At 35.0% G+C, this 15,079-nt stretch overlaps 2 protein-coding genes across 6 annotated transcripts; one reads left to right on the top strand and one right to left on the bottom strand.

The window, feature by feature from the left end:
- The first annotated feature begins 1,594 nt into the window (after positions 1–1,594).
- On the top strand, positions 1,595–4,624 carry TOE2 (target of early activation tagged (EAT) 2). 4 transcript variants are annotated; one of them, XM_088812864.1, is made up of 10 exons: positions 1,595–2,394; positions 2,487–2,512; positions 2,607–2,637; positions 2,724–2,811; positions 2,922–3,067; positions 3,310–3,354; positions 3,488–3,594; positions 3,709–3,827; positions 3,948–4,064; positions 4,212–4,624. In XM_088812864.1, the coding sequence occupies exons 1-10, from the start codon at positions 1,940–1,942 to the stop codon at positions 4,431–4,433; spliced, it is 1,356 nt and encodes a 451-aa protein (XP_088668990.1). In that variant the 5' UTR covers positions 1,595–1,939; the 3' UTR covers positions 4,434–4,624. The 4 variants fall into 4 exon arrangements, with proteins under 4 accessions (XP_088668990.1, XP_088668989.1, XP_088668992.1 ...); XM_088812863.1 differs by having other exon boundaries at positions 4,194–4,624; XM_088812866.1 differs by lacking the exon at positions 3,310–3,354.
- Positions 4,625–5,644: 1,020 nt separating this feature from the next.
- On the bottom strand, positions 5,645–13,776 carry LOC105959158 (uncharacterized). Of its 2 annotated transcripts, none has more exons than XM_012983202.2 (14): positions 13,583–13,776; positions 12,856–12,954; positions 11,994–12,121; positions 11,731–11,884; positions 11,538–11,647; positions 11,238–11,321; positions 11,112–11,160; positions 10,893–10,984; positions 9,463–9,601; positions 9,120–9,202; positions 7,635–9,046; positions 6,999–7,109; positions 6,023–6,897; positions 5,645–5,879 (listed from the first exon to the last, which is right to left on the bottom strand). In XM_012983202.2, exons 2-13 carry the CDS (start codon positions 12,946–12,948, stop codon positions 6,290–6,292), a joined length of 3,063 nt encoding a protein of 1,020 aa, XP_012838656.2. In that variant the 5' UTR covers positions 12,949–12,954; positions 13,583–13,776; the 3' UTR covers positions 5,645–5,879; positions 6,023–6,289. The 2 variants fall into 2 exon arrangements, with proteins under 2 accessions (XP_012838656.2, XP_012838657.2); XM_012983203.2 differs by having other exon boundaries at positions 9,120–9,199.
- Positions 13,777–15,079: the final 1,303 nt, after the last annotated feature.

Raw genomic sequence — 15,079 nt, 5'->3', positions numbered from 1 at the left:
ATTTTCCTCCTATAATAACTCTCTCTGTACTAAATTAATCGCACCAAATAATAACATTTAATTGCGGGATTTAAGTGTAGTAGCGGGCTAAAATAAATACGAATCTCATCAATTAAACATTTTTTTTAAGGAAATCAAACATCTTACTAACCCCTACTATTTAGTTAATAGAGCTTAGTAGCATTAAGCAAACGAGGCCATAAGATTAAATAATTTAACAAAATTCAATTATATTATTGGACTTTCGACGATCCAATAAAAATATATCTAGAAGATAAGATAAGCCTTGTGAATCGACCCGATAAGTTATTGACGATATCAAACACTAAACAAAGTCAAATTATATAGTTAATTATAATTAATCTCTCCAATCAAACGAGACTTTAATTATACAATACAATGATTATAGTACGTAGAAACTAGGTTTGGTGGGACCAATTCGCCTAAGCTATATGTCCCACTCACATGTTTTAGCCCCTATAAAGTTTTATTCTACGATATATATTTCTTAAATTGAATAGATTATATTGAATTACGTGTGTAATATGGTAAAATAATTTTGATTACTTTCCACAAGTTTTATGAAAATAAAAAAAAGTAGATTTGTAGAAGTTGTAACGAAAAACATGTTCCAAAGTTGGACCAATAAAAGATTACTCTAATTTATACTTTTAAGAAATAAAAAGCAATTTATATTTATTTATCACTATATTTGTTGGTATAATATATAAGTTGAAGTAGCTATGAATATCATGTACAATTAAACACGTATTTACTTTTTAAATATATGTTCGAATCTCCACAACTCACCAAATCGACCCTTACAACAACTCATGAGTCATTCTACCGTAGTTGTCCAATAAATAAACATAGTTACTTCACCAAAATTAGAAAATAAAATAAAATTGGTAATAGAAAAACATTGTTATTTTTCGTTGGTTTCTATATAAAATAAAATAAAATAAAATAAAATAAATAAATAATAATAATAATAATAATAATAATAATAATAATAATAATAATAATAATAATAATAATAATAATAATAATAATAATAATAATAATAATAATAATAATAATAATAATAATAATAATAATAATAATAATAATAATAATAATAATAATAATAATAATACAAGGACGGCTTTAATTAACGTTACTGGGGGAATATCCTACTTTTTGTAGCTTCTTGGACCAATCTCCAATTTCTAGAGATAAATGGTGTCTAATTGTACTAGAATATATTCAATTTTTAAATTCAAATTTAATATTTTCTAACTAATTAATTGTAAAAAGACATTAAAAAGACTAAAATATACTTGATCATTTAATAATGTAATAAGAAAGATTTAATAATTAGAATTAAATTAATAAATCTAAAATAGGAAAAATACATTTAATACATTATTGAACATTTAAAGTGACAAATAATATTAAATAAAATTATTTTAAAATTAATTATTATAAACAGGGCTAAAAATATGTACCATCACACGTCCAATCTCCATTAAAAGCTATGCAATTAGACTCTTCTCTCTCATGACTTTCTCTCTCTACATATTTAATATCTATGTATTAAATTAAATATATATATAATTAAACGAGTGGTGTGCGAATAAAAAAATACATAAAAGATTGAAGCCTCGGAGTTGTGCATGTATGTATGTATGTATATATATCTTGTTGAGTGTGCTTATAATTTTCTTGATCCTTTCTTCCTTTTCACCCTTTTCAAACCCATTTACTATATTTCTCTGTAAATAATTATTATTATTAATAATAAAATGTCAAGTGGGAACTCATCTGTACTTCATCTCTGCACATAATTCCGACAACGTACTCCGCCGGAAAGAGAAAGAGAGAGGCCGGAGAGAGAGAGAGAGAGAGACACACACATAATTATTTTGTAGTAAATAAATTATTAATCAATTACAAAACGATGTTTGATCTCAATCTGAGCGCAGACTGCAGCAATGGGAAGGCGAAGCTCGACGCCGCCGATCATTCTGACGGACAGTCTCCGGCGGCGACGACGTCTCTTTCGTCGGTGGTGAACAGCGACGGAGGAGAAACCAGTTCCAGCAACGGCGACACGTGCTCCGCACGCGCCGCCACCACCACCTTCACATTCGACTTCGACATACTCGCCGCTCCGGTCGATCGTGGGTTGACTTCGGCCGAGTCGGGTTTGGTGACTCGGGAGCTCTTTCCGGTGAGTCGACTCGGCAGTGGGAGGCAGATCGCCGACGCATCGGCGGTGGAGGTACAACAGCAGCAGCAGCAGGTACCACAAGCTCAAGCGAAGAAGAGCCGGAGGGGGCCGAGGTCAAGAAGCTCACAGTACAGAGGGGTTACTTTCTACAGAAGAACCGGCAGATGGGAATCTCATATTTGGTCTGTTTTTAATTTCAATTATTATTTATTTATCAATTAATCTATTTTCCACTCCAATTTTATTTATTTATTTATTAATTTTTTTTTTGCAGGGACTGTGGGAAACAAGTTTATTTGGGTGAGAATAGTAATTATTTTCTGTATTTAGCATTTTAATTCGGTTAATTTTTCGAGTTTTTATTGATTGTGTTCGTACTCGTTTCCGATTTTAGGTGGATTCGACACTGCTCTTGCTGCGGCTAGGTAATTTTTTTATTTAATATGGATCATATTTGAATTTGTTTGATATAATTATTGACACGGTTCGTTAAATTTGTTTACGGCATCAGAGCTTACGATAGAGCTGCAGTAAAATTCCGGGGTGTCGATGCCGATATCAATTTCAACCTCAACGACTACGACGATGATATGAAACAGGTTAGAGAAAAAGTAAAATGAATCCGTTATATTGTAATTACACATCAATTCTAAAAAAAATTTCGATATTTTGTGAAATACAAGAATTTTGTGTTTGTTGGGAATTGCAGTGTAAAAATATGTCGAAGGAGGAATTCGTGCACATACTGCGTAGGCAGAGCAACGGGTTCTCGAGAGGCAGCTCGAAGTACAGAGGTGTCACACTCCACAAGTGTGGCCGTTGGGAGGCTCGAATGGGCCAGCTTCTTGGCAAGAAGTAAGTCGAAACACCCTCCACTGTGTGTGGACTGTGTTTTTATTTCTTGATTTCTTGATTTTCTTGATGCAAAACCCTAGACATGAAACTAGTTATTAGGATTGATGGGAAAGTACTTGTGAGTTATATAATTCAACAAATGTTTTAAGATTTTGAAAAGAGTGATTTTAGCGAAGAAAATTAAATTACAATGAATCGGGGATCGTATTTTTTATTGGTGAGGGTTGCGATGTGAACTGCAGGTATATATATCTTGGGCTATTCGACACTGAAGTAGAGGCTGCAAGGTCCTAAAATGATTATGATGAAATATTGAATTTATATATATACATTATTATAAATTATAACCCTGAAATATCGAAGGAGAAAGAAAACATCAATAGGGGTGTGATTTGAATTTTTGTGTGGTGATTAATTTAGGGCTTACGACAAGGCAGCAATTACGTGCAACGGTACGGATGCCGTCACCAACTTCGACACGAGCATGTATGATAATGGGGAGATGATTTCAGAATCACATAATCAAGGTATAACGCGATTTTTATTTTTTTTTTTTGCGAGTTTTGTTTACTTTTTGTTGTATGTTATTTATTTCGATTTATTTGATGAAGTTGTGTGTATTCTTGATGGTGTGAAAGTAGGTGCGGGAGACGATCTTGATTTGAATTTGGGGATGTCGAGCTCTTCGCCAAACGAAGGTGGAAATTTCAAGTCCCATCAGTTCCATCCTTACGAAGTTCAAAATACAAGAACGTTCAAGGTGAATTCGAAATTTGCCACCGAAATTTTTTTTTGACTAAATATATATATGACAAGTAAAATCAAATGGCCTATTTAGTATTTTCTGTAGAAAGATTTATCGTCGTCTCTCTGTTTGCAGGTACAAATCGAAAACTCTGCTGCTGCAGGAGTAGGTAACAATCTAGTGCAAATAAAATCAGAACACCCTATTATGTTGGCTGGTGTAGATCCTAAATTTGCTCCTAATTATTATGAGGTAACCCCATCGACTTTTCGATTTTATTATTTCTTTCCTTTTCGCCCGATAAAAATGAAAAATCCAGTTACAATGCCTACAAGCCCGTCGCTTCGACATATTGATTGATTTCGGAAATTATTAATATAGGGACAAACAATTTGGCAGGGAAGATGTGTAGCGGTTTCTCCACGACAACAAGTAGCTAACTGGGCTAGCCCAATAGCAACATCGTATGTTGCAGCATCATCAGGATTCTCCAATTCATCGCATTCTTATCATCCGACGGTCCAAAACGTCTGCTTCTCGACGGGTCCCACTACTAATAATTCATCCACAAACACGTCTCGGTTTTACTCGCAGATTACGTCTTTTTTGCCTCGCCCTTGATCAATCAAGTCATCTTTTGGCTTTAATTATGTCTATAAATGCGAATATAATCGGGGTTTTTCGGGATTTTTTTTTTTGTTATGTCGTCGTTCATTTCTTGGATAGTGCTTGTGAAGAACGATATGAAAATGAGGCAGAAAGTGTGTAGGTCTAGTTTTTCACGTTGAATTTATTCTAATTTTTTGCTGTTAGATTGTTATTAGTCATAATGCACTAATCATACTAATACAATTACTATAGCCAATCAAATCAAACCATACATTTTATTTATTTACAATATTGTCCTTTTCTTTTTTCACTCTATTTTAACTTATAAATTATAATTTGGATATATTATTATCATTTATATTATTACTAGATTATTTCAATTCAGTGGAGTTTTGTCTTAATAATTTTCACTATTTAAAAGACTAATAATTATTTAAAAGAAAAGGAAATGGCGAAGCTATTATTGAAGTGAAAATAATAATTAAATATGGAAAAGACATCGAATCTGAGGTGACTGTTGAATGGCAGATTCGGTATCATTGTACTGTCAGATCAGTCACTTTGTGTCCCAGAGTGGCTACGGGCTATTGCCGGTCTCCGGTTGTGCTTAGTTTTTGCTAAACTTGGGTAATTTTGTAGGAATCTTTATATTATTATAATATTATTATTCCAGACGTAGCAGTAACTAGTATTGTATATGTTTTAAGATTTCGTACGGTTCATAATAGTTCATAGTACAATCGTACTTTCACACAGTCACGTTGTTTTCCATCTTACGTGGACAGATATAGTAATTTACTAGTGCTTGTTCAGCAAATGGCACGTGATTCAAATTATTGAATTAATTAAATCGTTTCTTTCCGATTCGGGTTAAATTTTCAACCCGGTTCAGCGCGTTCTCATAGAGAGAATAATTATAATTTTCTAATTTATTTAAATAACCTTTGAAATTGTAAGATATATTTTATTCAATTTTTAGTTTTAATACCATAATTCAAAAGATATTTATAGTTGGCAGAACCCACTAAAATGATATAGGCCCATTAATGAATTATTTATAACATGGCCCATTTCCAAATTTCTCTCAAGTGTAGCCCAATGTTAGATTTAGCCCGGATTAAAAGTTCATCTTAAATGATATTGACCATCCATTTTTACTTCACTGATCTTGACCGTTCATCCACTCATTCATTCAAACAGTACAAAAAATGTATGTACGCAAATTAATTGAACCCACTTCTTTTATTTCAAATGTAGTTATTTTCACAATTTTGTACCCCACCAAACCCGAAAAATCGAAAAAAGAAAAGAAAAGAAAATAATAAAACACCGACCAGGAATCAGTGGACGGAAAATTAAAGTAGTCGGCGGCTCTTTTAAAGCCTCCCATTTAAACGAAAAGTATAATATTTTCTTGTGTAACAATCGAATCAAGCCTCATTCTCAAGCTCCTTTCACCTGCAAAAAGTGGTTGCCACAACTAACATTATTACATCATAAGAAATCATATATATATATATATATATATATATATATATATATATATATATATATATATATATATATATACATACACTACAAGTTATGCAAGAGTGATTTACCTGTTGGTTTCCAGACTCCCCATTTGAGAAGGTTCGATCCTTCACCAACCTGAAAGCAGCCCTCGTCAGACTAATCTCCGACTCACTCTTGTCTCCTTTAAACGGGAACATTTTACAGACTTCATAGGCCCACTCTCACAAGTGAATAATTCAATACAACAGCCACTTATTCGGTCATTCATCTATGTGCCAATCTTCGAAACCCTAACGCAGGTTCGTCAAAGTCCGACACACAAGAAATCAAACAACCCCAAATAAGAAGTCCAATTAAATCCCGTAAGCCCCATTGTATATATTGCCGGAACTAGGCATTCGCATTTTGGAATCTTCATAACCATTGTAGAATTTATTATTATTATTATTATTATTAATGCTATTATTATTATTGTACCCCAATCTCTCATTCCTGAGTAGTTCTGCCATACCCAAGTTATTCCCACCTTGTACCTCATTCCAGCTATCCCATTGGCCGTTAGAAGTTATACCATTTCTAGACTGAGGATGGTTGAACTGAGAATATGGAGAGAGATTATTGGCTAGTGTTTGCTCCACAGCTCTAGAAGGAACTCCATAAGCATCACCATGGGGAGAAAAACTATCCCCCATATCAGCGTATCTTTGACTCTGATGTGGAGGAAGCGATCTTTGCAAAAACGATTGGAATCTCGCCCCTTCGTATGAATTCTGCTGTGAAGAAAAATTTGACCTCAAGTCTACGCCGGAGTAGTTGATGCCAGCTGGAACTGTGCCTTTGCCTACTGCCAAAATTGCAGGATCCATAAACTCGATATCACCGTCACTAATGGTGTTATTACCACCTGATAGTGTGTGGTAAAGATTTCTTGAAAAAGGTGAAGAATCAAACATTTGGTTCCCTGCAAAGTAGAGAGATAGAACTGATCATTAATCAACCGTTATTTTTGTAACATAAATAAGAACCTTAAAAGGGTTTAGAGGTAAAGCTTATGAAACTAACCAGGGACTGAGTCCAGTATTTGATCTGTCCTTTCATGAGAAATAAAGCCTGGTGGAGGTGCCCTACTAGGCACAGAAAATCCTGGAGGGGCTGATATTTGAGATCTTGAACCTGTTTGAAGGCATAGCAAAAAAGACGAGAAATTAAATAAATAAATGACATAACTAGATTACGCAGAAGAGATGAATAAAAGACTTGACTGATGTACTCGGAACTATTGTCCAAAAACGACTAGAAAGAATAATGGAATTATACCAAAAAATAAGCTCTAGAAAAATCAATAGAAGTGCAAGTTTGCCTATACATCAACCAGTGTTTGCTTAACATCACAGCAGACAAGGAAAATAAAAATGATCCTCCTTCCCTAACCAACTAGAAAAATGGTACATTAGTATTATTGGACAACTGTAATTTCGAAAGTTTAAGAAATCTTTTTGGAACTCAAAAACCGACCAAACTTTTCTCACTGGTAACGTCCTACAGGGAAAACATGATCACTTTTTCTTGGAATGATCATCAATTTCCCACTAGAATGATACATATGCTAAGTGCATGCACACAATCACATGATTCAAATAAAATGATATACTTCAAAGAAAATTATTGGTAAAGAGAAGAGAATCAGTATTAGCTTACCAGAACTTCTGTTAGAAGATGCAAAAGAATGATTGCCAGCAAACATCTCTGATTCCATGCCATTGAAAACAGGAAAACCATTGCGACTGGCTAACGTTTCATGACGCAAGTTACTGTTAGAGAAATCATGACCAAAAGAAGGCTGCTTAAAGCCTTCTTCAAAGCGATCAAAAAATTGTCCAAAATCAGATGTTTGGCTAATGGGCTCCTCTCTAGCAAACGAAAACCTTGACTGATTGCTATTATGGATTTTCCGTGAAATTGGTATCCCAAAAGATTCTTGCCGTTTATCAGTTTCACCTAACAACTTAGCCAAGTTCTGAGGTGAAGTTAATGACTCATCCCATCTATCAAAGCCAATCGATAACATATTAGATATTATACTGCTCTCTCCCATATCAGAAGCCCCCCTAGCTACTTCACCTTCATATCTCCCCAGCACTGACCTTTTATCCTTACCAGGAAACAAACTAGAATATTCAATATCATTAACCTCAGGATTCCTGAGTATATTCTCATGATATGCATGAGGAAAATATGAAGTAGAACCTGCCAAATTTCTGTGTCTATCCATGGCCTGATTATCCACATCAAAACTTGTCAAACCATTAGCATTACTATACTGAGAATAGGTACTAGAATGATTTGACAGATGAGACAGAGGAAAATCTAGTACTCTGTTGATAGGAACCTCAGGATCCTTTAGTCTTTGGTTATCAAAAGACAATAATTCGTCTTCTATTTCACGCAAATCGACTTTTGTTGCTTCACTTGGCATTCCCAGTCCAAGATCAGACTTGACATCTTTGAAATCGAGCTGCTCACTTGTATTTGCAGCTCCTCTTCCAGACATTTGAGAAGTAGCCGGTTCTCTAGTGTACTGGACATGGCCGTTTTCTAAAACATGGTTTTCATGAATGCTCATTGATAAAAAATCAGAGCATACATTCTCCATGTTTCTATCTTTGGCATCAGTAGATTGTGTGTCTGAAATAAGTCGACCAGAAGTTAATGAAGAGTCAACAGTAGTATTATTACTATTAGGTAACAGATTGGTTCTTGATAGCAGCTTGGTTGTTGATAGGCCATGGGACTCTGTATTTACGAGCAAGTTGGCAGGATGTACAGATGCGGAGGAGCTCTCGGAAACAATAACTCTACTTTCTGTCTTTGATTTCTCTTCGGATGGTCCCGAAGCTTCTGCTAAACTTTTATCTTGAGAACTAATGTTTTCTTCATTAGGGGCCAATTCTTTTCTGGTATTACTGGCAAATGAGGAAATCTGACTTTGGCTTGCGCTTGCAGTTGAGCATGCCACTGTCTCATTACACATATCTGTTTTCTGTTTAAGGGGTCCATTAGAACATTCTACACTTGTAAGCGAAGACTGGTTATTTGAAGCACGAGTTCCCCTGATAAAGAAAATAGAACGGTCGGAAACAGCCGCAAGTAAAATTACGAATAAACAGCAAGATATGAACATACCATGACGCTCCAGGGGGGAGAGCAGCAGATCTACCAGAGCTGCTGTTTGGTGGAGAAACTCTAGCACTGATTGTTGAGTTCTGCTGACAGAAACAAAAATCTTATTACAAATATATAGTGACACAACGAACACACTGTCACAATTCTTCACTCCATCAACTGGATGGGGAAAAAAATTCCTCGTGAAATTAATACCCAAAAAATGACTTAAGTTGGCCTCAGCATACTCGTGAGAAATGCCACAATATAGAAGCAGAAATATGAATTCAAATGAGCATATGAGAACCATTAGTTGGAAAAGACAGTGATTTGGGGCCGAAGGCAAGAAACAAGAAACTCTTACATTTGTATTTACAGCAGGTTTACTTATAAGCTTCCCAGATGAAGCAGGTGTGTTATTGATATACTCGTCGACTGGTGGAGGTAACACATTTCCTGAACGCCGTTGTGTACCATTTGAGGGACCAGTAATTTGCTGAACCCTACTCCATTCCCATCATTATGCAAGTCAATCAGATACTTAAGAAACAAATGCTAAAAACCTTAAAAATTCCTAGACGATGGTAAAATCAAGAAAATAAATATTAAAGATTTTATAACAGAATCATCACAGAGTCTCATGTCAACCTAGGTATGAGGGTGAGCAAAAAATACCAGAAAAATGATTAGTGAACCAAAAATGGAAATCTATGCCATTGTGAGCCCTCCCAATTTTAAAATCATTTCGATGGTTTTTTGTTTCTGAAAATCCAATATTCGGTGTATGTTTGGCACAACAGGTCATTGACCAAACCTTTAGAAGCGAATACATATATGTTGTACATTAGAACCACATAAACATATCTTGTACTGTTAATAATTTCCCCCAGATTTCCCATTTTATGTTCGTTTTTCTTTCGAGTTCCCACTGGCGACCACACCGAGTTTCTCTTCCTTAGTTCCTCTGTTCCCCAAAATTCTCATCGATTCTTCCTCATAATTCTATGTGTCCACTGTCTAAATCTAAGTAGTGACTCACAAATAGTTGAATTACGTGACACTGCAAAACTAGGACAAATCCCAACCCCAATCGATCCAGCCTCCTTTTCCATAACCAACTAGATCGGAGCATCTTGCTGAAAGAGGATGATAGTCTCCCTCATGATTCTGGGAGGAAACAAAAGGCAGTAGAGTAAATCTATTTTTTCCCTCCCCATATTTTTCCTTTTGTCTGTTGTGTTTTTGTATTCTAGGATGAACATCTTCAAGGGGAAGTGAATGATTTCCAACAGCGCTGATTTATTATTGTATTGTTCAGATTTTAGGACTTCTTTCCGAGTTTTATTTTCCAGTTATGTTGAATACCAAACATGAAAACATGCCGGGTCAGCAACATGATTGCATGAACCGCACAAAAATCGACTAATACCAAACGCCGAAAGAACCATCCTCGAAGAAACCAACATTGTTGGTTTTCAATTTTCTTGAAACTGATATAGTCGGTACATATACGGTATTAGCCATAAAACAGAGCCAAACCTCCCCATGCTCACCCTCTTGAATAAGTTGGGTAGTTCGTGACATCAGGAAGACTGGCACTCCAATTCTTGAGGGTTAACAAAATTTAAAGCAGCAAAGAATAGATATGCATGTATACATGCACAATCAGAAAAATAACTAAACGAGCAAATCAGTATATGAAGGAGAAGGACAATATAACTGAACATTATTGGTACATCAATAAATTGATGGAAAAGGAAAAATATAACTTAATGCATCTTGATGCAGATATACCTTGTGTAAGCAGATACTATTTCGTCCTTAGTAAAACTGTCCTCATGTGAACCAATCTCGTGCAAATATAGACAATCGACGTTGGTGCAAGGCTGGACAAAAAGGTAAATCTTTTCAGGTAATTCACGTCGATCAATATGTTGTGCATATTCTAAGCATGCGTAACACAATATATTCTTTATCCATTAATTTATTCCGAAAAGGTAATAATATTCATACCGCGCTTCTCAGCCACGCATGGCAGTATTTAGTAGTGCCGAAGCATGCCCTGCAATAAGGTTTTCAGAAACTATCTGCTGTGATAAAAAGAGTTCACACAGTATGCAAATGCAGGATGACACTTACCTCAGGGGTCTAGCATCCAAAACAAATCCATGTACTGACTGGATACATCGAACAGCTTCTTCCTCCTTTGAATATGTGATATATCTAGGCAACAGAACCAATGGGTAATGCACAAGTAAAATAGACAGAAATAAGGAGACCCAAAATAATTGCTAAATTATTGGAATAAGATACATCAACCCGGAATCATAATGAGCCACTTCACTCAAGAATGAAAATGTGGGTAATCAATGCTTCAGAAAATGTAATCTTTAAGCAGAAATCAATATGACAGTTAAACTTAAGAAACTTGGAACTTACACACTGCATGTGCTATTTGCAAACTGTTGTATAGTACCAGCTGCTGTCCGGGAGATAGAAACCTTCAGCACCTTTCCGTACTGACCAAAATATTCTTTGTACTGAAGAATCTGCAACCAGAAACAACATTAATAAGATAAAAGAAGGAGAAAATGGGAGAACGATCGGAGAAAAAGGCACGGGAGTCAGTTACATCTTCATCTGCCAAACTAAGCGGCAAGCCCACAACATAAACGAGATTCCTCTGGATAACTCGTACACTAGCAAGTTGCTTCCTTCCTTCTGAGATTTTGCTCTTCCCCTTCTGTGACTTAATCTTTTTCTCCACATTCATCTCAGAAACAAGCCTGTCACAATGATGATATGGATCATAACAAAGCAGTGAACACTATAAATTTACATCCCACAAATGCAAATTTCCCAGCAGCCATACACTTAAAACTGCACTGTAATTACCTTTCACAACTCGAAGCTGTTCCAACAATCTTTTCCTTATTATAGGGAGTACGACATGCTGGACAACGCCCTTCTGTCTCATCTTTCTCAGCCATATCCATAATATGATGCCAGCACCAAACACAAATCTGCACAAAAGTTAATTATCTGAAACAGATGCAGATGTAACAGACGCAGATCAGGCACAAACAATCTGAAATGTGCTGTATGGATGCCACCCTCAATTAACGAGATAAAGCCAAGAGCCTTAAGATGAGGTTGGTCTTGAAGTGCAAAAGTATGGAATATAAACATAGAAACGGAAAAAAGATACTGCATAATAGATAGTCAAAATGTGTAGAAAGCTTTAATCTAGTAACCATATCAATAGGATGACTCACATGCCTGCAACGTACATTCCTAACAATCAAAATATATGTTTTAGGACCTTCCCTTCTCAGTCTAGTATCAACAAGTATGCGGCTAACAGTACTGAATAATACTGATCAGCAAATTAATTAACCCATGCCCCATGATGACATGTGATAACCATTGATACAATGATTAAGCTGCACACCATGCCAAAAAAAAACACTTTTTTCCCTTACCTAAGCATGTAACAACTCAAGACCACCTTTTTTCCACTCACTCTCTCTCCTTCAGCCTTTGTTTACGTCTCTCTAATGATACAAAGGGGAATCTAACAATTTAGGCCATGTAACTGGACTAAAAATCAACAACATATGATACAAATTCCAACTAACAGTAAAGAAGTAAGAAAAAATAGCATAATGGGCATTCATTCTGTTATACGTGTAACAAAGAGCTGTGAAGCTTTGAGGGATCATAAAGCAACATACTCATATAAAAAAGGATTTAGTACCTCGTAGCCACACTTGCAAGGCTTCAGCTGCTGATCAGTCAAATCCATCTCCTCAGCGCATAGGGGGCAAGTCTTCTCTCCTCCGTCACTCATGATTGCCTTAAGAAAATCATAAATTAGAAACAGATACTAAATCCGACTAAACCATAGGTATTTTCACATTCACCCCAAATTTAAAACTGGAAGTAGATTCAACGCATATCTGCATACAATAATACAACAGTATACAATCCAGCTCAAGCAGACTAGCCTAAACAATATATCAATGCAGCTAAATTTATAATTTTGAAAAAATAAATGGAAAGAATTCGACCAATTGTAAAAAACAAAAACTATAATCTATGCAGGACTAACTAAAATTTGGGATAAAACTCACTTTTACCTGGCTAACCTAAAGTCAAACCCTGAAAAAACCTTTAGCTACAATAGGCTACAAAACTTTCCTAATTAAAAAATCCCCTCACCGACCAGTAAATCTTGAGCAATTCCAGCCGTTAAACAGAATTCGATTAAAGAAAAACAGCAGAATTGAGTTCCACACATACAGAATTAGTCAGAATTAAAATCCAAAAGAAACACCAGACTAAAGACACAAAATTAAACTCAACACAGCCAATCGAATCAACAAAACTGATTCAAATTCAATCATAAAGGATTAATTATTCTAGGTTTCAATCGAATTAGGGATCCGAAACACGAATGAGATTGGAGATACGGCGGGACTTACAGATGATGATTGGATCGAGAAAAAATTGGATACGATAAAATAGCGATACAGAAAATAGATACAATTATAGAGCGAGAGAAAGAGAGCCACAAAGACTGAAGATTCAGCGAGAGAGAATTACAGTGAGAGAAAGAAAAAGGTGAGAAAGGGTTGGCTTTGGGTGATGGGTTGTGTTTTTATGCAATTTTTTACCCATCTGGGTCGGTTTTCTGTTCTTATATTATTGTTTGGGTTTGGTTTTCGGGTTTTGTGCAGCATACGTCATAAATAATAATAATACGGCTGCAAATATTATTAATCAAAAGTTTTACTCAAACCCTAATTTCGATTTTGATTTTAACATGGAAACTAGGTTTTAGTAACTTTTTCAAAATTAATAATTAATAGGAAATTTTGTATATAATAGTTAAATTACTATAATTTAATACGTGTTTGACCAATTAATAAATTCACACCCAAACTTAATCTTATAAAATAATCGAAGTTTCTTTTTTTATTTTTTTTTATTTGATTGGTGAATTATGATAGCCTTCAAACCTTAATTTGTTTATATTGATTAAATTGCTAGATTTCGAATCGACTTGCTAACGTTTCATTGATCGAGCGACCTATACAGATGGTTGCGATTCTTTCAATATATGTAAAAAAATGAATAGATAAATAAAATAAAAGCTAGTGCTAAGCATCGCCGTAGAAGTGTAAACAAGTCGAATTTAATGCGATTTCAATCAATTTTTTAGGAGATATATAAGTTTATTTAAGAAAAAATATATATATATTTGTTAAAATTTATGGAGTCCTTTGCCTTTGTCGGTTTGCAGTCGGCGTTGTCTTATTAAAATTTCAAAGTTTGTTTTTTTTAATAGAAATATGGTTGTTGATGTGTCATGTGGGACCGGGCCAAGCTGGCGTATTTATCTTGGGCCTGATTTTAAAACTTTAACAAGTTCAAAAGCCCAATTTAAATAACTTGGCCCGACTGGACACTACTTAACTTGTAAACAAAATCCTAGCCCAACTATTTGAGAAGCCCAAGTAATCACAAATCCAAGTTTATGATCAATCATTATAGGGCTAATTACAGGCAACCCATAGGTAATGTCAATTTACGAAAAATCTTCATGTTTGGGTAATTACATTACCACCAACTATGTTTTGTCTTATATGTTCATGTTTTTTTTTTTTTAGTGCCAATTTTACTTGGGGGTGTTCACCCAGTCGGTAAAACTACCGAACCGAATTGAACAAAAATTCAATACGTGCATATTTCGGTTCGGTAAATCGTATGAAATGTTAGCGTATCGAAATTTCGATACCATTTTATCGAATAAACACCCCAAATTTACCTACTGAAGAAGTTTTTTCGTACGACAATACATAGCTGAAGAGGTTGTTGTAATGAACCAAACAATAAAACTTTTCTTTTTCGTAATTTAACTTTACCTCAGGAGGTAACCGTAATTTGCCCATCATTTGCAATATGTAATCGAAACAATA

This window comes from Erythranthe guttata, chromosome 14, assembly GCF_056151865.1.
Source record: "Erythranthe guttata isolate IM_541 chromosome 14, IM_541, whole genome shotgun sequence".
NCBI lineage: Eukaryota > Viridiplantae > Streptophyta > Magnoliopsida > Lamiales > Phrymaceae > Erythranthe > Erythranthe guttata.
Note: the sequence above shows the minus strand (reverse complement) of the source record. Positions and strands in the feature narration are given on the sequence as shown.